Source organism: Chelonia mydas, chromosome 12 (assembly GCF_015237465.2).
Source record: "Chelonia mydas isolate rCheMyd1 chromosome 12, rCheMyd1.pri.v2, whole genome shotgun sequence".
Taxonomy (NCBI): Eukaryota; Metazoa; Chordata; order Testudines; family Cheloniidae; genus Chelonia; species Chelonia mydas.
Window position 1 is genome coordinate 18,106,923 of NC_051252.2, and position 20,538 is coordinate 18,127,460.

Genomic DNA, 20,538 nt, shown 5'->3' on the forward strand with positions numbered 1-20,538 from the left:
ATGTTTCCCCAGGCCGGCCCTGGAGCAGTAACAAGGACACTTCTTGTTCCGGTAAGTAGCGAACAGATTCGTAGTTAGGGTTCCCCAAAAGGCGAATATATCTTGAAGCCCTTTGAGTTCAATACCCATTCACTGGGAGTGCCACAGGCGCACAAACAGATTGTCGGCTGTCACGTTCTGTATCCCTGGTAGATAGAAGGCTGAGATGAACACATTGTGATGGATGCACCAATTCCAAAGTTTGAGTGCTTCCTTGCAAAGGGAAGGAGATCTGGCACGCCCTTGGCAATTTATGTACAACATACAAGTCATATTAAGTGCATCATGACTTTTGTGTGGGTGTTCTTGATGAAAGGCACAAAGTGTAAACAGGCATTAGCTGACAGCCCTTAGCTCCAAAAGAGTGATATGGAAGGTCATTTCTGCGGAAGGACATTTGCCCTGACCCTTGTGGTTGTGTAGGTGAGCTCCCCAGCCTATTAGGGAGGCATCCGTCCCAGGGTGGTGAGTCTGCATAGTGGGAGGAATGCTCTCGCTTGTATCGCATCAAGGTTGGTGCTGATAAACTCCAATCACTATACCGGGGTTACTGTGCAGCTACAATAAAGACAACCTTGGAGAATACCCTGGGTGGAGCAGTCTGTACTGATAATGGTCCTGTCCCAAACGTAAATCATAGGAAATCTCCTGTGCGATGGTTGTATTGAGATATGGAAGTAGACATCTTGTAGGCTGACAGCTGGAAATCAATCTCCTTGCTCTATAGCTGGAACAACAGCTGCTAGTGTGACCATCTTTAACATCTGCGCCTTCCAGTATTTGTTTAATGCCCTTAGATCTAGAATGGGCTCCAACCTCCCTTCACCTTGGGGATCAGGAAATAATGAGAGTAAAACCCCTTGCTCCTGAGTTGCACTTGGACTGGTTCAGTGGCCCCTAAGCATAACAAATTATATATTTCCTGATGAACTAGGTTCTCATGAGAAGCGTCCCTGAAGTGGGACAGGGAAGGAGGGTTGGAATGGGGGAGGGACATTAATTGAATGGCGTAACTCTTCAAAATGATCTCCAGAACACATCTGTCAGAGGTGATATTCTCCCAACTACTGTGAAGTAGGGCCCGGTGAATTCTGAAGGGGCATGACAGGTGTGTAGGTGGCGGCTGATGCTGCAAGGTATAATTGTTCAGGCCCTCGACCAACCTGTCAAAAGTGCTTAGAAGAGGCAGTTTGAGAGGTCGCAGACTGGGGTGCAGACTGCTTCCGCTTTTGAGCCCTCGTCCTCTTACAACGTGGCTTGTAACAGCACTAAGATGGTGGGTATTGAGGAGATTGTGACCTGTGCTGTGGCTGAAGGTATATCTTCTCTTCTGTTCCGCAGTGTAGATTCCTAGGGAGTGTAATGTGGTCTGGGAATCCTTCAGGATGTGGAGAGAAGAATCTGTCTTCTCCGCGAAGAATTTGAGCCCTTCAAACTGGAAGCCTTCTGCAGCTCTTTGGGCAATCCAGAAAGGTGTAGCCAAGAAGCCCGCCTCAGTACCACTGTCATGGAGACTGGGTGGGCAGCTGTATCAGCTACATCCAGTGCTGTCTCTAGCACCAGTCTGGCTATTAACTAACCCTCTCTAAGAATGGTCTGAAACTGTTCTTTTTGTATCTCCAGTAAATGTTCTAGAAATGCACTGAGTTTCCCATAATGAATAAAATTGTATTTGACCATGACCGTTTGGTAATTCGTGACTCTAATTGGTAATGTCGATGACAAATACGCCATCTTGTCAAGCCCGATTGTATGGGATCAACTTGGCATTATGTTGCGTGCTTCGTGCATTCACTATGATGGAGTTGGGCTGCGGATGTTGAAACAAAGTCTGCCTCTTTGGGACAGATGTAGTAATTTTTTTAAATTATTTTTATTTTTGGCTCTGATGCTGGTTGGTGCGATGGAGGCTGGTGTCTGTCAGATGACTTTGGTAGGATCTAGAATCACCTCATTAATTGGGAGAGCAATTCTGGATGAGGAAGTGGTGTGAAGAATATCCACCAACTTGTGATGTCTATCTGCCACTTCCTGTAGGGAATCTGCAGCTCATATGCCATCCACTTGGTAAAATCCAGAAAATTCTTAAAATCATCCCCAAGTGATGGGAGGGGATGCAGTACTGCCTCATCAAGTGGAAATCAGGAGAAGCGTGCTAGAGGGGTAGCTTCCCCTTGGAGTCCTTCTTCCTGTTCTGAGAAAGCTTCCTCCTCCCCTGGCTGAGGGGGCTTACCCCAGGGGGCCCGTACCACAATTTGTGGAATTGGAGAGGACCCTTGTATTGTGACGGTGGGCCACAATGAGGGGCCAGAAATGACCTCCTCCTGGCCACTGTCTGACTCGTCACTGGGTAAGGGCAGCGCCGACTGGGGTATTGCTGATACACGGCCCGGTGCCAAGAGCGATCCCAGGTGCCGGGATGTGCTCAGTACCGGGACCCTGGTACCAAGTAATGGGAATTGCGGTTCTTCCCCAACCATCAGGTCTCCAGGGTACCAGAGACCATGTGGTACCCTGGGCTCACTCGGTACCACGGAGGAGCGTCCATGGTACTTTGTCGGTAATGATGGTTGAGAAGATGCAGAGCACTCCTCAGATGAGAGTTTTGTTGTGCCTGGTAGAGAAAGTTTTGTCGGTACCACTCTTTTAGAGATGGTACAGTCATGGTCTTTCCCTGGATACCAGGGCCACAGATCTCCAGGGTACCAGAGCTCATGTGGTACCATGGGCTCACTTGGAACTGCAGAAGAGTGTCTGTGGTATGTTGTCAGTACCGATGGTTGGGAAGGTGCGGGGCACTCCATAGATGGAGTTTTGTCACACCTGATACCAAAGGGTTTCTTTGTGCCGCTCTTTTAGAGACGGTATGGTAATTGTCTGTCTCCTTAGTGGGCGGTACCATTGCCTGAAAGCCTGACTGCGGAGCCCCTGGCTTCTCCAGGTGGTGCAGCCAGTGCCACAGAGCAGAGCTCATAGCGGAGGCCCCCATCTGGGTACCCTGCTTCAGAGCTGCTGGTACCGAGGTGGACGCACTGGGGAGCCCCTCTGGCTGGCCAACTACTTGGAGCCCTTTTTATAAGCCTTTACAGGGGGAGTCTGCTGGTTTTGTCCACGACTTTACTGCCTTTGAAGTTAAAGGCTCCATGGATGATCCGGGGTCAGCACCAGAGTTCCCTGGAGACTGAAGTGCCTTCTCCATAAAGAGGAATTTTAACTTCAGCTCTCAGTTCCTGCAGACTGCCATTTTAGTGAGGCAGGTCAAGCGGCACTGTGAGGCTCTCCCAGGCACTGTGAGAGTGTCTGGCCATTTCAGGAATTGACTACTTGCAGGAGATGCACCCCTTGGAGCAGGGAGAGCCAGGCATGCCCCTGGGCGGGGAGCTATCATCCTCTAGCAGTGAGGAATACAGAAAAAACATCTTCTTTACTACTCTTCTTTTCCTTTTTTTTTTAAACTGAAAAAAAATTAAAGTATACTAAACGCCCAGTGGGGGTGGGAGGAGCGAAGAGGGGAATGCCCCCAGATAGGGCAGGAAACTAAATTTCTTTTACTTACTTACTTTCTTTTTTTTTAAAATCCCAAAGGAGCACGGTGGATTTGATTTAAATCAAATAGATTTAAATCACTAATCAGGAAGACTCGATTTAATCATGGATTTCTACATAAAAGTGCATTCTTGTTGCCTGTTATAACCTTAATACATATTCTTCACAACTCAGAGACAGATATAGGTTTCATTTTTAGAAGGTACACACTATACATTTTTAAACAGTGATTTATTTTGAAAACTTTTCAGATTAGTTTTACAGCTATATCAGAAAATGAATGATTGTTTGATTATTTCATTTACCAAAGGTAATTGAGGCAGATATTTATGAAGTCACTGGGAGGTGAACTATCTCCAATTCAACAAGTTAATCATTAATATTTGGAGGATTCTCTTGCTATGCTGTATTAGGAGGAGAACATCACCAGACAAACATTTAAATTGTTTTATTTAACTAAAACAACAACGTTATGTAGTCTGAATTTTTTTCTTCAACAGTAAACATATAATATTTTAACAAAACAAGCACATGAATTGTTGAATTTAGTTAAACATTCAATTTTTTTAAAATCAGGGTTTTTTTTGTTAAAATTGTTTTTAACTAAAATAGTTAAATGAAATATTTAAAAAAAAACCACAAAAATTTAATAGACTATATCAGCCAGGTCAACATGAGAAACTTAAAATATTGGCTTCTGCAGCTAACTTAGTTGTCTTCACCTTCATTTTCCTGTTTGTTCATAATCTGGAAAAGATAAAACAAGCTTTCCTGCTTTTTCAGGTACCAAACAATTTCTCAGTTTGGAATGAATTAGTCCAAAGGAAGAAAATATTCTCCTTCTACACAGGCAGAAGAAGCTACTGCTGTTAAAAGGGGGATCATCACTTCAACAGTCTCTGAATCCAAGTGCTTAAGTGACTTCCACCAGTTCACTGGTGTGACTTTTTTTAAAACATCATCATCAAACATATTTCTTGAATGGTACACCCTTAGCTCTGAAGTTTATTATAGTTTGCATTATGGACGGATGATTGCTGGATACATTTTATGTATTTTATCAAAAAAATCTGATTTAAATAAAAAAAAACTGTTTTTTTTTAAATCATTGATTTTTAGCCACCCTGTAAAGAAGAAGAAAAAAAAAAAAGGAAACACTAACTAACTATTAAGGAGAACAAAAAAACAAAAACAACTACTACTTATGCTAGTGACACAGATAAAGAAGGGACGACTGCTCGCTCTGTTCAAGGCCAAAGGCAGTTGAGAAGGAAGTGAGCGGAGTTCACCAGCGCAGTGCTAGATAGCTTCAAGGCAGACCACCACAGTGGAGGGGAGTGGAGAAGAGCACAGGCGCAGGCTCAACGGACACTGCTACCAAAAATTTGATTAGATGCGCAGGGGCGCACATACACCTACAGTGGAGCACCTATAGGGACACCACTCGAAGAATGAGGTTTTTATTCTCTCTTATCTTTAATCAAAACTAAGTTTCAATTATTGGGTTACATTCTGCCTCTAGTTACAAATATATAACAACAGGCACACAGTGGCGGTGCACAGGTGTAACTGAAGGCAAAAATTTGACCTGCAAAATGTGTCAGTGCTGATGTCTGAGAAGGAAAGAACTCAGTTTATCTTCCAGGTACTGTAGTATTGTTCACTACCATAACAATTTTTGACAACATGCCTTAATCATACTGCCTCAGAACATCAGTGACAGTGAAAATTTAGAAGAGGCGCTTATGTGAAGACAAAACATTTCAAAAGGTTATGCTAAAAACAAACAAAAAAATCAGTTTTCTAACTTATGAAAGTCAAGTGACACTGTTATTAAAGTGGCAATATGCACATTTATACCATGCTTCTTATACCGTTTTCATTTCCAGAGGTTTACAAAACTATTTTTGATACACGATGTCTCTCACTTAGATGCTTCTATGGTATGCAACACCATAAAATCCAAACATGGGATAATTATTAACTATCTTTACCATCAGAAGAAAAGCAATTTACCTGTATGCAACTGCTAAGGCCCAAGCACATGCAGCACAGTAAAGACTGTCTTGCACCTTTGCCTTCTGGTTGTCACCAAACGTTTTTGTGGGAAAGAGACCAGTAGTTGGACTTTGATAAAGCAACACCGTTGACTTGACTGCAAAGAAAAACAAATCTTTTTAAGATTTCAATTTCCTCCAAGCCTAAATTAAGCTTAAAGGGTGGGGGGGGGGGGTGTGTGTGTGTTAGGAATAAACTGCAGACAACCTATAAGAGAACTACACAATGGAAATAAAAACAAGAGAAAAAACAAAAACAAACCAGAGACCCAAAAACAAGGTAATTTTCCCCCTACACATACATGCCATTGCTTTTATCAATCTCTCCTACACTAATATTTCTTCAAAATCAGTATTCAAAGCAACTTCTATGATTAAAAATTAGTTTATAGCTATACCACAGCCTATCTACGTTAGAACCAACTCAATGCAAGCCACTCCAATAGTCTGAATTTGCTTGCATGGGCACTGCATTTTTTAAAATTTAATTTAAATAAAAGTCTACAGGATTTTGATTTGTCCCCAAAAGATTTCAAGGACAGACAGGGTTTAAAAAATCCTCTTTGCCCAATGGAAACAATTCTGGATTATACAGGCATTTTTCTTTTATACACACTGATCACTGTGCACTAAGGCTATGTCTACACTTGCCATTTAAAGCGCAAAATGTCCCTTTTTTGCGCTAAAACTGTGGGAGTATCTACACTTGTTAATGACTTTTTGCGGTGAACTCAGAAGTTCACTGCAAAGAGAAAACCAACTTCACGAGAGGCATACAGTTCTTTCCACTGTTCTTTTTGTGCTGTTCTGAAAGTGAAGACATGTTCCACCTGTGCAAACACCTTTTCGTCTCTGGAGGATATCCCACAATTCCAAAAGCAAACCTCTGGCCAGCATCTCCACTGCTCTGACGCCAGGTAAAAGGATGTCCGCCCCTCCCACTGTAAGCCCTGGGAAGTTTGAAACTCCCTTTTCCTTTGCTTGTAGATGTGGTGGGAAAAGCAGCCAGACAGCAGGGGTTTTAAAAAATGCCTTGAAAGAAATAAGGAAGTAATAGGGCTGATGGGATATGAAGCAGTGCATCATGGGGCTCTGAGCAGGGACCCAGAATGCCTTCTGTTCACCCCCCGCTTCCCACAAGACCTATCGAGAGAGCTGCACTGTGGGATAGCTGCCCTACAGCGCAGCTCTCATCGACGATGGAAGTGCTGCTAGTGTAAACACTCTCTGACGCCTAAGGAACAGCTATCACACTGTGCAACTGGCCACAGGGTACTTTGGGAAGGGTTTGCAATGCCTCATGGGGCAGGCACAGCATCAAGTGATGCAGGTTTCCCAATCCCATTGTTCCACCGGAATCCTACTACATTGCCAGCTCCTTTTCAACTGAAGAGTGTGTATGTGTGGGGGGAGACATGGGAGAAGAGTGTATTTTCCCAGACATGTCCGACTTTTTGGTTCTTAAATCGCCATCTGGGAAGAATTTTTAAATATATAAAAATGTCCAGGATTTTGCCATTATTATTTTTCCCCAAAGAAGAGTTGATCATTCAAGAAAGAGAGTGAATGTTGATCATTCGAGAGAGTGCCCGCTTTTTCCCTCTAGCTCCCAGAGCTTGTGCCGCGAAACAGGTGTTTTGCGCGGCTGGGAGGGAGGGGGGAGGAGGGAGAACGCGATGCGCTCAGGGGAGGGGGCGGGGACTTTGGGGAAGGGGTTGGAATGGGGGTGGGGAGGGTAGAGTTGGGGAAGGGGCAGGGGGCGTGAGCAAATCCCCCCCCCTCCATGGAGTGTCCTCTTTTTTGAATGTTCAGATATGGTAACCCTAGTGTATGGGTGGGGGGAGAGTGTGTTTTGGGGGCCAGAGAGCGTGTCAGCATGCTGTCTCGTAAATTGATACAGCGGCAGGAAGCAACAAGTCCTGAGGCAGGGGGAGGGGGAAACCCCAACATCAGCCCCCGCCTCCCTCCCTGAGCTCTCTCTCTCACACCCCTACCTCTGTGTTCAACAGTATGAGCATTCCACATTAATGGTTTGCTTTGTGTCCTGGAGCAAATCAGCACAGCACACAAGGGCTGTCAGAAACGGTGCTTTGAAAGGGAAGGGGCGCATGTCTCCAGGGCAGCAGTGTTCAAAACCATGAGCAGAGCAGTCACATGAGGCATTATGGGACAGCTCTGGAGGCCAATTACAGCGCAGAAACCAATGAAGTGTCTACACTGGCAAAAGAGTGCTGGAGCCTCTGTGCAAACAGCCTTACGACTCTTGGCGAAGTGGTTTTTTGCAGTGTTGCAACTGAGGAGTTTCTGCACAAAGTGGCTTTGCAGTGTGTACATGTCTGCACTTTTAGCGCAAAAAGCTGCTTTTCTGCGCAGAAACTTGTCAGTGTAGACAAGCCCTAACAGTGCTCAGTAATTACCATCCAAGAAGGAGCCCAGAAATCAGCTACAGCAACACATTTTAGTAAGTAAAAGGAAAATTTCTATGTCTCACAGTTGTAAGTGTGAAGTGTAAAACTTTAGCTTCACACAAAAAAACCTACCAACATTTGAAGCTACAAAAGTCACAAAATAAAAAGTGTTTCATTTAGGGCTGTTAAGCGATTAACAAAATTAATTGCGCTGTTAAACAATAATAGAATACCATTTATTTAAATATTTTTGGCTGTTTTCTACATTTTCAAATATATTGATTTCAATTACAGCACACAATATGAAGTGTACAGGTATCACTTTATTTTTATGACAAATATTTGCACTGTAAAAACAAAATAGTATTTTTCAATTTACCTAATACAAGTACTGTAGTGCAATCTCTTTATCATGAAAGTTGAACTTACAAATATAGAATTATGTGCAAAAAAACCCTGCATTCAAAAATAAAGCAATGTAAAACTTTAAAGCGTGCAAGTCCACTCAGTCCTACTTCTTGTTCAGCCAATCATTCAGACAAACAAATTTGTTTAAATTTACAGGAGATAAAGCTGTCTGCTTCTTGTTTACAATGTCACCTAAAAATGAGAACAGGTGTTCGCATGGCACTGTTGTAGCCGGTATCGCAAGATATTTACGTGCCAGATGCGCTAAAGATTCATATGTCCCTTAATGCTTCAACCACCATTTCAGAGGACATACATCCATGCCGATGATGGTTCTGCTCAATAACAATCCAAAGCAGTGCAGACCGACACATGTTCATTTTCATCATCTGAGTCAAATGCCACCAGCAGAAGGTTGATTTTCTTTTAGGTGGTTCAGGTTCTGCAGTTTCGGCATCAGAGTGTTGCTCATTTAAGACTTCTGAAAGCATGCTCCACACCTCATCCCTCTCACATTTTGGAAGGCACCTCAGATTCTTAAATCTTGGATCGAGTGCTGTAGCTATCTTTAGAAATCTCACATTGGTACCTTCTTTGCATTTGTGAAATCTGCAGTGAAAGTGGTCTCAAAATTAACATGTGCTGGGTCATCATCTGAGACTCCTATAACATGAAATATACGGCAGAACGTGGGTGAACTAGAGCAGGAGACATACAATTCTCCCCCAATGAGTTCAGTCACAAATTTAGTTAACGCATTTTTTTTAATGAGTGCCATCAGCATGGAAGCATGTCCTCTGGCATGGTGGCCAAAGCATCAAGGAGTATATGAATGTTTACCATATCTGGCACATAAATACCTTGCAATACTGGCTACAAAAGTGCCATGCGAATGCCTGTTCTCACTTTCCGGTGACATTGTAAATAAGAAGCGGGCAGCATTATCGCCTGTAAATATAAACAAACTTGTTTTTAGCTGAACAAGAAGTAGGACTCAGTGGTTTTGTAGGCTCTGAAGTTGTACATTGTTTTGTTTTTGAGTGCAGTTACGTAACAAAACAAAAATCTACATTTGTAAGTTGCACTTTCACGATAAAGAGATTGCACTATAGTTAGGATTGCCAACCCTCCCGGTTTCACTGGGAGTCTCCTGAAATCAGGCCCCATCTCCCGGAGGCTACTGAAGTCAAACTGGGAGATTTTAGGTGCTAAAAGTCTAGTGGCGCGGCAGCTAAAGTAGGCTCCCTGCCGGCCTCAGACCCATGCCACTCCCATAAGCAGCTGGCTCGTCCCCACGGCTGGGGGGGTGTCTCCGCACACTGCCCCCGCCACAAGTGCCAACTCCACAGCTCCCATTGGCCAGGATAGCTCAGCGATTTGAGCATTGGCCTGCTAAACCCAGGGTTGTGAGTCCAGTCCTTGAGGGGGCCGTTTAGGGATTGGTCCTGCTTTGAGCAGGAGGTTGGACTAGATGACCTCCTGAGGCCCTTCCAATCCTGATATTCTATGACAAATCATTTTGCTGGCATCAATATAGCTCATTCTAGAATTGATTAAATTCAATAACACATTTTCAGCTGAAACAGAATACTGGCTGCAGTACAAGTAGAGCCCGAAGTAGATGAATGATGAACAGCAGCACAGATTTGCCATTGCCAACTGTTAAAAGTAAATTGAACTGCCATCCACTCCACGGGGAAGACAAAAGCAATGAATCTACAAAACAATAAAATGTGTACAGATCAAGCATGAACCAGAAATTTGGTTTCATGGGGTTTCACATGCTTTAATAGAGTATCATCCCTCCTTTTCAGGCTGACATATCTTTTTTGTTTACTGTGCTCTACCAATGAATGATTAAACTTAAAATTTCGGCAGTGAATCGCACAACCACGACTTGATTTAAAAAACAACAACAGGCATTTTTATAGCTATTTCTTGATAACATTACACCTTTAAGTAAACAGTGTGTGTATGATTACAGTTGATCACAAATTTAATTAGAAGAAAGTGATAAATAATTCAATTTAGAAGACACTACAGAATAGATACCTAAAAGTATTTCAACATTTAAATAGATCCATGTCACTTACGTTATAAAAATACAATAAGCCCATTCATTCTTGTAACTATTGGCACCATTATATCCAGTAGTATAGCAAAACAGCTAGAGTCAAGGTGGAGGCGTGATTCCTAAATCAAGGGGATATACCTGCAGTAGCTCTCAGCAAGCTAGCTCCCTTAAACTGGAACGTACCGCAGCTTTGTGACCAGCATGATGGGCTCGCTGCCCTGAGTATGCGTCTAGGGTCTCATACTTGTGTGAAAATAGTAGATTTAAGAAACTATTTTAAGTTCTTAGAACAAATTTGTTTTCAAAAGGAATTCAACAGTAAACAAAAAGCTATAACTGGTGATTTCACAAGCACATGTTCAGCACTCTGATGTGTGGAGTGGATTGATTGACTAAAATCACCAAGTTTAATCATGATTTAAATCAGCAAGCAGGAAACCTTGATATAAATAATCAATTTTAATCTTGTTTTGCATTTGTACTTCTGATTATTTTCCTAAAGAAAGGCTGATTTCTCACTGGTTGACAACCATTAAAACATGTTGATTTGTAACTTAACATCGCCGTTACATTTCTTTTTGCTACCTGGGAGGAGAAGCTATATCTACACACGTTTATTTATGCAACTATAAAGCTTAACTTATATTTATTCAGAGTTTTACTTTTTACTTTTTTATTATGGTGAGTGATTCATTTCTCATTTACTAGATGAGGATTAATATTCCTACTTGTGATTTGTGTCAAGTTCGATTTGGATGAAAATTCAAATTAAATTAAAAATGTATAAAAAACATTTAATATTTTTATCATTTAAGTAAAACTACCTTAAGTGTGCTGGATACATAAATATCAAGAAGTTTATCAAAACATGTTTTGCTTTTAAAACTGATTTATTGAACAAAGGAACTATTAGCTGAAGTTAGTGAACTGAAGTGATTGTTTTGGGTGAACATGTCCTTCAAGATTTTAGAACAAGTATATCTCATTTTCGTTCATAGACTGAAGAGGAAAACAAGTCTTTCCTGTTTTCTGAACTCCAGACTGGTTTCTCAACTCTGAATGAACTAGTCGGTGAACAGAATTAGTTCAATAAACTGAAAGGAATAAAATTCTCTCTCTGCATGAGCAGAAGTGGTTACTGTTGTCAAAAACTGGTTTAGCACTTCAGCAAAGTCTAGTTCCAGGTACTTAGTCAGAGTTTGTTTAGTTCAGTCAAATGACTTTCTTTAAAACTTTGGCAGAATACATGTACTGTTTGATATTATTTTATTTTAATTATTTTAGTAGATTATAGTAAAATTAGGCCTCAACCTACATTGTCAATTTCCAATAAATAATCAGTTTAGTTTTAAAAATAAACCTGTATTTAAATAATTTAAACTAGAAAATTCATTTTTTAAATTAAAAAAAAAAGAAAAAAGATTTTTGCCCACTGTGGTGATATGGTATACAAATACTTTTGTACCCTATCCCATGCTGCTCTGAGGGGAGAGCCCCAAAAAAACAGAGTGGTGTGAATGTTTGTAGGTTCAACCTCAGAAAGGGTTTCAGATTGGAATTTCAGAATTCGTGGGAGTGCCTCCCTGAGTTGAGGAAAAGTATAGGAAGTCCTAATAATTTTAGTTGCATCTTAGTGGCAACTGCCCTGTTTAGATAGTTTGCTTTTGTGTTTGAAGTCTTGAGTTTTATTTTGGCCATAGAAAATCTATTAAAAAAACCAAACACCTGAATCCTCAAGAGGGTTTCCTATGCATAACTTGAAACTCTTACTGAGTTTCTGTAAAGTTTTATGCATCCAGGGGCGTTTCACAAGGTCCTTAAATGTTGCTTGACAGCTTTTTCTTTCTTTCAAACTTTTCCATCCTCCATTAAAGACTAACCTTTGATAATGGCCCATCATTTTCACCATTGCTTAGTACATAATCTGAACACTAATTACCACCAAGGAAAATTTACAGAAGTGATATGATGCTATATTGAAATGTGTCTCAAGTGTTCTTCTTTTATAGGATGATTCAATTTAAAATAAAAATAATAAACATAGCTTTTAAAAATAAACAGCAAACACTTTAGAGGCAACTAATAATAAATAATAACCTATCCTAATCTAGATGGTTGAAAATTTTTATATTGACCAGGACTACGGCTGTGACTTCTGCTAGTAAGTACTAATTTCACCCCCCAAAAAATCAGGAGTTATTTTTAATGAAATCTTCAGGCATTTGCAAGTTTTGCTGCTAATTTTTACACTGTTGGCTCAGAGCAAGAGAATAAAATAAGACACATAAATGAATTCAGAATTAATGAGTGATCTAGTTTTAATTATTGTTTATTTTAATATAACTTCAAACCAAACTTAGAAACTCCTACAGTAGAAACATTTGTTCTTTTTAACAGAATATTGGACAGCATCTGAGAAATATGACATTCTGTGTTTTATGGTACTTACATATTTCTGTGACAGTCTGTATCCTTATGTTCATCCTTTTTAGAAGATTATGATAAATGTTGTGTAAAGTATGCCTTGTGAAGTATCATTTGAAAACTCATAATTTGCTGATCATTATTGTCCTGGTAAAATGTGTGTGGCAACATTGTACATAGTTATAAAATTCTATTGTATAACATTGCTGAGACATGTTCCAAGTTTAGAAAAGCAGGCACAAACTAGTTCCTCAGAGACAAAAGACAGTGAGAAATCTACATTTTGGCAAAGAAACAGCTGGAGGTTCCCATCCCCCACAGCCATGCTGGCTCCTGAACCTCAAGTGGAGAGGATTTTCAAAGAAAAAAGAGAACTATAATGAAGGGGAACAAATGCCCCAAAAGATCTCTCCCTTCATCTCTATGCACGGCATCGCAACACTTTAAGGACAAAGGAAACATCACTGGATTGGGGAGGGATCCTGGCAGAAAGAAATTTAGCCAGTAAGACTGCTAAAATATGTGGTGAGAGAGACTTTTGCTTTGAAATCGCTTAGCTTGCTAAGTTAGGTGTTAGTTGCATTTTACCTTTTATTTCTCTGTAAAAAATTCTGTCTTTTATGCCTCATTACTTGTAATCACTTAAAATCTTTCTGTAGTTAATAAATCAGTGTGCTTGGACTAAAGTGGTTGGGGAACTCCATTTGAGATAACAGGATTTGTGCCTATCACTTTTTATTTATAAAATAATGGACCTTATAAGAGCTTGTATTGTCCAGGAGAGGGCTGGGCAGTACAAAATGCACATTTCTGGGGCAAAGTCTGGAACTGGGAATTTGATCGTGTTGCTCTGCAGTGTAATTCAAGGGTGACTGGCCAAAGCACTCATACAGTATAGCTGGGAGTGATATATATGCTGGAGGCTGTGTGAGAGCAGGCCAGGAGTGGTTGCTCTCCTAGCAAAGTAGTGTAAAAGGCACCCAGGTTGGAGAACTGAGAGGACATAGCTGTTCAACAGATTATACCTTGGGTAATGTCACAATTTTTATGTACTGAATCATTACATTAGTAACAGGGTCTGCACTGACAGAAGTTACAGATATATATTGGCCCCTTCATTAGGCTAAAAGACTAACCTGTGAGCTAATACCAAATCAGTGAGGTGATTCTTAACTTAATATGCATAATAACAGAATCCAGCTCCCTCTCTCATAGCTGCAATGGTTCTGTAAGACTAATATGAGTAAATAAGAAACATTTATTTCTATCTCTAGGTTCAAACAGCTACATCTACAGAGCCATTCTGCTGAATAAGAAATTGCTCTATTTACGTAGTCATTTTTTAGAGTAGATCCAATAAAAATCAGTATGACCTATTGAATATGGCAATTGATCAGCAGCAGGTTGATTTGAAAAAAGTTAGAGAAAGATCATGAGTTTTCAGATGGTATAGAGGACATCCAAACGAGTTCATTATATTTTTTTTTCAACTGTCATTCATACAGATAAGAATTTTATGGCAGTTGAGGAATTTTAACAAGTTACACTGCAAACATTTTTTGATTACTGCAAAGAGTCCCCCTTACTTTACTTACCAATTCTGTAATAATGATCCAATTTATTCCACAGACTTTCTCCCTCTGGCTTTGGAAGGTTAATGCTTTTAAGTGGTTCATAAACAGAGCCTAAAGAAAAAAAATCACAAAAAATTATTTAAAAATACAGTTATCAACATCAAAATTATTTCCATAAAATATCATAGGAATATTGTTTAAAAATGCTCTTGGCATGCTTTTTCTTGCATAAATATTTAAGACACAAACATAACACTTTGTTCAGTTTCAATTCACTTAAAAAATGTAATTTTACTTCTTCTGTAAACCAGTTGATTTTACATGATTGTCCAATACTAAACCCACTAATGTCAGGCTCACAGGCTGTAAGCACAGTCAAACTCTCACACCACTTCTTAGCCAACAATCACTTTCTAAATGCCTTGAGGGTAAGAGCTACCATTCAATTACTGGAAATCTGAACTTGTTACTACATGAGCTGCACAGTTCCATTCAGAAAAATCTTTGAGTTCTATTTCTTTGGGTGCTACATAATTTAAATCCAGGCAGAGGAGATGAAAGGACAAGAGTCCTATATATTATTAAAGGTATTCCTCAGAACTAGTTTACCTATACATTTAAGACAAGTCTCAGCATTCAATGAAAACCATTTTAAAAAGAAACTGCACACCAGTGTAACTTTGCACATTTACACCACAATTAAACTACTTCAGGAGTGACCACTTCATAAGGTCAGAGGCAGTGAGGTGCCTTCCTTCAAAAGAGAGAGCTAGAATTAATGCATTCTTGTTATGGTAAGAAGCACTATATGCTTAAGAAACCAGAAGACCATGAATAGCCAAATGATTATTTAATTTCCTTATGCTTTAGTTTAATTTTAAAGTTAAGACTTCTTCAGTCAAGCTTCTGAATATCCATGATGTTTTTAACCTCATAACCAGTAAGAACTATATGTGGCATGTTCTGCAGCTAGTAAAGAATTCACGACTTGGTAATGTTAAAAACTATAAACTTAAGAAATTGGGGACATGGAGAAAATGCAGGATCCTCTACTCTGATATCTAAAAAAGATACACCGATACCACCACCCGGAGATGTTGTGTCAGAAAATAAATTCACCTAATCCTGACTGGAGCCTCTGGGAACCACCATATTTGAATCTATATCCTTATGACAGGCATGAGGTTGTCCTAATTTTGTATGCCATTGGGGAGTATTTCTTTTCCTCCCTCCTCAAAAAGCAATCAATTTTTCCCTTCCACAATCAGCATTCTAGGTTTCATTATCTTTCTCTTTAAAATTATGGGAAAGACTTGATAGCTGTTACTACTGAAATGCACGCTTTCCTTATCTCCAATCTCCAAGCGACAGGAGGATCTGCATTTTGTGAAAGTAAGTGTTCAATTTTCCTATGACAGGACTCCGCAATACCTTTCTGTACATGGATGTATGACAGAGAATACGCTACCACTGATGAGTGTTTAATGTGATAATATCTAGAGCTATTATGTTAAGTGATTTGTAGTGTTTAAGTTTTACTCAGAAGCATAGTATACTTCAGTGACAATTTGAGGTACAAAATGAGGACAAGGTAACAAACCTAATTTAGATTCTTCAGTCTTTATAGCCCACATTGACTAATATAGCCAAAGTTTATCTAAGAAAAGATTATTTTTAATACGTAGCTAGCCAATTCAGTTTTGTGAATAAATTGAGCAACTGTCTTGTCAAGCTTGAACGAAATAGAAGTATTGCAAATGTTAGGCCTCAAACTTCTGTATGCTTTGAAATGCAAGCCTTGCAAAAACAAAGCTTAAGCTTGTGGTCAGGACTCGCTGCAACCAGATAACAATTTATGCTGACTCCTACGTACTTATCAACCCCAAATTACCCACATTCAAAATCTAATTGGCTACCGAAAATAAATAGGCCTCAATTATACGAACTAACAATTGGACATAAAAATTAAATACGCATCAATTATACAACTAGGGCAACCACAAACAATGTGGCCCACCCTGATTTGGTTGGTCTGTTCTAAAACACGGTCATCAGATCAGATAAAAAGAAAGAAGGCACGGGACTGTGTGTGTGTGTTTTTGGTAAACCTGACCCACACCCCCTGAACTGAAGGGACGTGCGCTTCTCGACTGTCTGTACCTGGCCAGTGCAGAAAATGGCCGACTGAAGGGTAACGTATTTTTGGATGAATGCATGGCAAGTCTATGCAGTAAAGAAGTCTGGTCGCTCGAGCTGAATTGATCATAGTTGTATCGATACTGTAGTATAAAATCAATAGTAGGTAGCCGATGCATAATAGCTTTGCATGTATTAGTGCTTGTCTTTTAAGTAGTCCGAGCAAATGCATGTAGTGCTATCGTTCATCAGCTTTATGTTGCCTTTGAAATAGTTTGTCACCAGGAATATAGAGCTGGTGAATAATAGCTTTACTTATGCTTGTCTTCAGGGCTTTTATTATAACCTGCTAGGACCAGCATATGTAGAGTCACTGTTCAGGAACTCGCAGACTAGATGATCATAATGGTCCCTTCTGACCTAAATATCTATGAACCTATGAAATGGTCCACAATATTACGTGTACTTGTGCTTGTCTTCAATATAATATGCCTTTTGTATTAATCCTTATTTAGTGCTGGTCTTAGGTTTTCCTTTTCCTTTTCTTGTTTTGTTTATGCTGTTATTATAGTCGGAAATCATTAAAAGCCTTTCTTGAGGAATAATTAGTAGTTCTTACTTATTTTATACGGACACCACTTAACCTCATTACATTTGTGTTGGGTGGTGGGAAGTAGCCAACACCCCAGAGTGAAATAGGGCCTCGAGGCATGCCTCCTTCTTCCTTTATCTCTGCAAGTTTCTTAGTCAATCAATAATTTAGATAATCCTTTTTCTTAATTAGTCTCAGAACTTTAATGAGTAATTTGCCAACAAACACAGTTGCAGGAAAAAAATAAGTATATTGGATCCTGTAACGAATAGGGCAAAAGAGTCATTTAGAAGTATACTTCACCCATTATGACCAGGACAAACAATCAAAGTCCTAATGGTGAGGAGTGCTTCCCTCTGTCTACTGTGAAAAGTAATGTATAAAATGAAGTTAGCTACAATTGCCATTTGCAGAGATGCCTGGCAGCCATTTTCCTGAAAAGAGATACTATGATGGGTACTCTATCATATTAGTTTCTAGTTTATTTTAAATAATGGTTTAAACTTTAAACAAGTTAAAGGAAGAACTTTTAAGACTTGAACATGAAAAGATCTTCAATCACTCCACCTAGAATGTGACTCCTCATATACATCTCACAAGATAAGGAAGGATCAGGTCTGATCAATACTTAAATGGGAACACCTCAACCACAAAGAAACCCCAGGGTGCTGCTGGAAATGGTAGTGATGATTCAGCAAGCAACACTCTTCCCTCCAACTCAGTACTGAACAAATACGATGCTGGAGATACAATAGTTTGAAATGCAGATATCTAGTATATTCTGACAGCAGAACTGGCACTTTCAGTACAAAGTCACTTGGGGCACTTCTGCACTGTGCTATGAAACCAACCTGTTCTTCTCTAACCACGATGGAGGTTGGTTTTACTTTTTACTGTTTATTCACTGCATTACCATGCATTATCAAGTGCCCATATTTAAAATTCATATTAAGATATAGTCCTGAGGTCTGTACAGAACCATGGAATTTGAATATACTGCCCCACCACTACCACTGTGGTATTAAGGAGAGAAAGTGAATAGAAATTTAAACATGTGAATAAATTAACAGAGAAAACAACAGTTGGGGTCAAGACATTCCAAAAATAAAATGTCAAGGATGCTTAAAGAAAACAAAACTAAAAAACTGGACAACTATATGCCAAGTACGGTCGTAAGTTTGACTCAATAGTGAAATAGGAAAAAAAAACAGTGGAACACTAATTAGAAAAAATACACTTAAAAACCCGCATGTATAAACACAACTATTAAATTTAAACAATTCTGAATTACTTCACCAATGCTTGATTTAGAAATTACAAAACATAAAATCCCAAGCTTAAAAGGTTTATTAAAATCAGAGACTGTTGTGCACCATGATAAACAAGATCTGAAGAGACTAAAATTTGGGTCAATTTTTTAAAAATAAAAAAGTGATGTGACATTTTTTTCTACTGACATTTGTAAGTAAAAGGATATTATGTGCAAGTTAAAGTTTCTTAGAATTCACTTGTATATACAAGTTGCTCAGTATTAGCTACTTTATTTTCCTTTACATTATATATCTTGTTGCAATATACACAGAGTTAAAATTACAATCTCCTTTAGTTCAATAGACTAACAAAGACAGCTGGTGTTTAGGCCACCAGCTTTTTGACCATGAGTTACAGAATATCCTCAAACATATCAAAAGAATTTAAGTTCTTTCCCCATAGATTTATATTCCCTATTGCAGCAGTTGAGCTCAAGAGAACAAATGACACACTTCCTTTTACTTAAACTCTTTGATTGTGGTAAGGAGAAAAGGAGGTGGGGAAGAAGGAATACCACTAAAAATGTATTCTATCATTTACATACTGATGAAAACTGATCAGTACTTTATATACGAGCAAATGCTGCAGTTCATTTACTATGAATACGATGTTCATTATTTCTAATTAAAAACAACCCTAATGGTAGTTTGCAAAGTGAACATGCATGACGTGCAGTCTTGCATATTAATAGAGAAAGAAGACTAGCAATAAAGACTGCCAAATTAATCATGTGGCACCTGCTGCTAGGATATAACTGAAAACAATTCTGTAACATTTTAAACAAATATAATAGAAAATGTGATATAAAAATGAATCATTCACAATAACTGAACTCATTTTTCCATTGCTACACGTCTTAGGGTTTGTCTACATTGGCAAGTTTTGTTACCAAAAACTGGCTTTGGCCTTTTTTCGGAAAAAAAGCCGAGTTTTGGCAACAAAAAACTTCCACCCCTGCAAGAGACTTTTGTCTTTTCCCCTCCCTTTATTGTCGACAAACATGCAGTGTAGACACCAGGATTTTTTTGCAATTTTATTGGCCTCCAGAAAGTATCCCACAATTCCCACGCTGCCACTGCAGCCAACCCGTCCCTCCCACTTACAAGCCCTGGGAATTTTAAATCTTATTTCCTGCTTGCTGGCTTCCCAGAGGAGCTTCCCAGGTGAGCATGGCTGGCTATCGCACCAAACGCGCTCCAGCTTAGACCACCACTGAGTTGCTGGATCTGATCAGTATATGGGGAGAGGACGCTGTTCAGTCACAGCTGTGAGTGACCTACAGGAATCGGGACACATATGGGCAAATTTCTCGGGCTTGTGCGAAAAGGGCTATGATCGGGACACACAGCAGTGCAGAGCGAAGATAAAGGAGCTAAGGCAGATGTACCATAAGGTGCGGGAGGCAAACCATCGCTCCGGTGGTGCGCCTAAGACCTGCCGCTTCTATAAGGCGCTGAATGCTATCCTCGGTGGTGACCCCTCCTCCATCGCCAATAGCCCCGTGGATACTTCGCAGGCAGCAGAAAGAGGGTAACCTGCAGGATGAAATTCTAGATGAAGAAGTCGAACTAGAAGAGGATGTGGTGCTCCCAGCGGGGTCGCCTGGTGGGGCAGGCAGCCAGGAACTTTTCTCCACTCCAGAAGTGCTCAACGGGGAGCAGGAAGCAGATGAGACTCTGGATAAGTTGCTGAGGCTTGTGTAGGGAATCGAAAAGTGGGAGGCAGGTAGTGTTTTCTGTGAGCTGGACATTGCTCTGTGTAGCTAATCTGCATGGCCAAGCAGGGTATCGATGGACATCGAGACCTGCAGGGAATCCCCCAGAGAGGCTCTGGAAAATTTCAAAGAGGACTTGTTACTCCTCTGCCACAGATTCCAATGGATTACAGCCTTGTTAGTTCCCCCATTGTAGAAAACTTTACCGTGCCATTTAGCAATCACTGGAGCTGGACCAAAGCGGCACATAACTGA

The 20,538-nt window shown here is 40.0% G+C and overlaps 1 protein-coding gene across 7 annotated transcripts in view; it reads right to left on the bottom strand.

Annotated features, from left to right (window-relative positions):
- PHKB (phosphorylase kinase regulatory subunit beta) overlaps window positions 1-20,538 on the bottom strand; it is a 222,832-nt gene that overhangs the window by 176,347 nt on the left and 25,947 nt on the right. For 6 of the 7 annotated variants that reach the window (XM_043526045.1, XM_037877750.2, XM_043526046.1 and 3 more), the window contains 2 exons: window positions 14,552-14,641; window positions 5,602-5,740 (listed from right to left, as the gene is read on the bottom strand). In XM_043526045.1, coding sequence (XP_043381980.1) covers window positions 5,602-5,740; window positions 14,552-14,641 — 229 coding nt within the window. Of the gene's footprint in view, window positions 1-5,601; window positions 5,741-14,551; window positions 14,642-19,956; window positions 20,072-20,538 lie in introns of those variants that run through there. The other variant, XM_043526048.1, reaches the window with a different exon arrangement.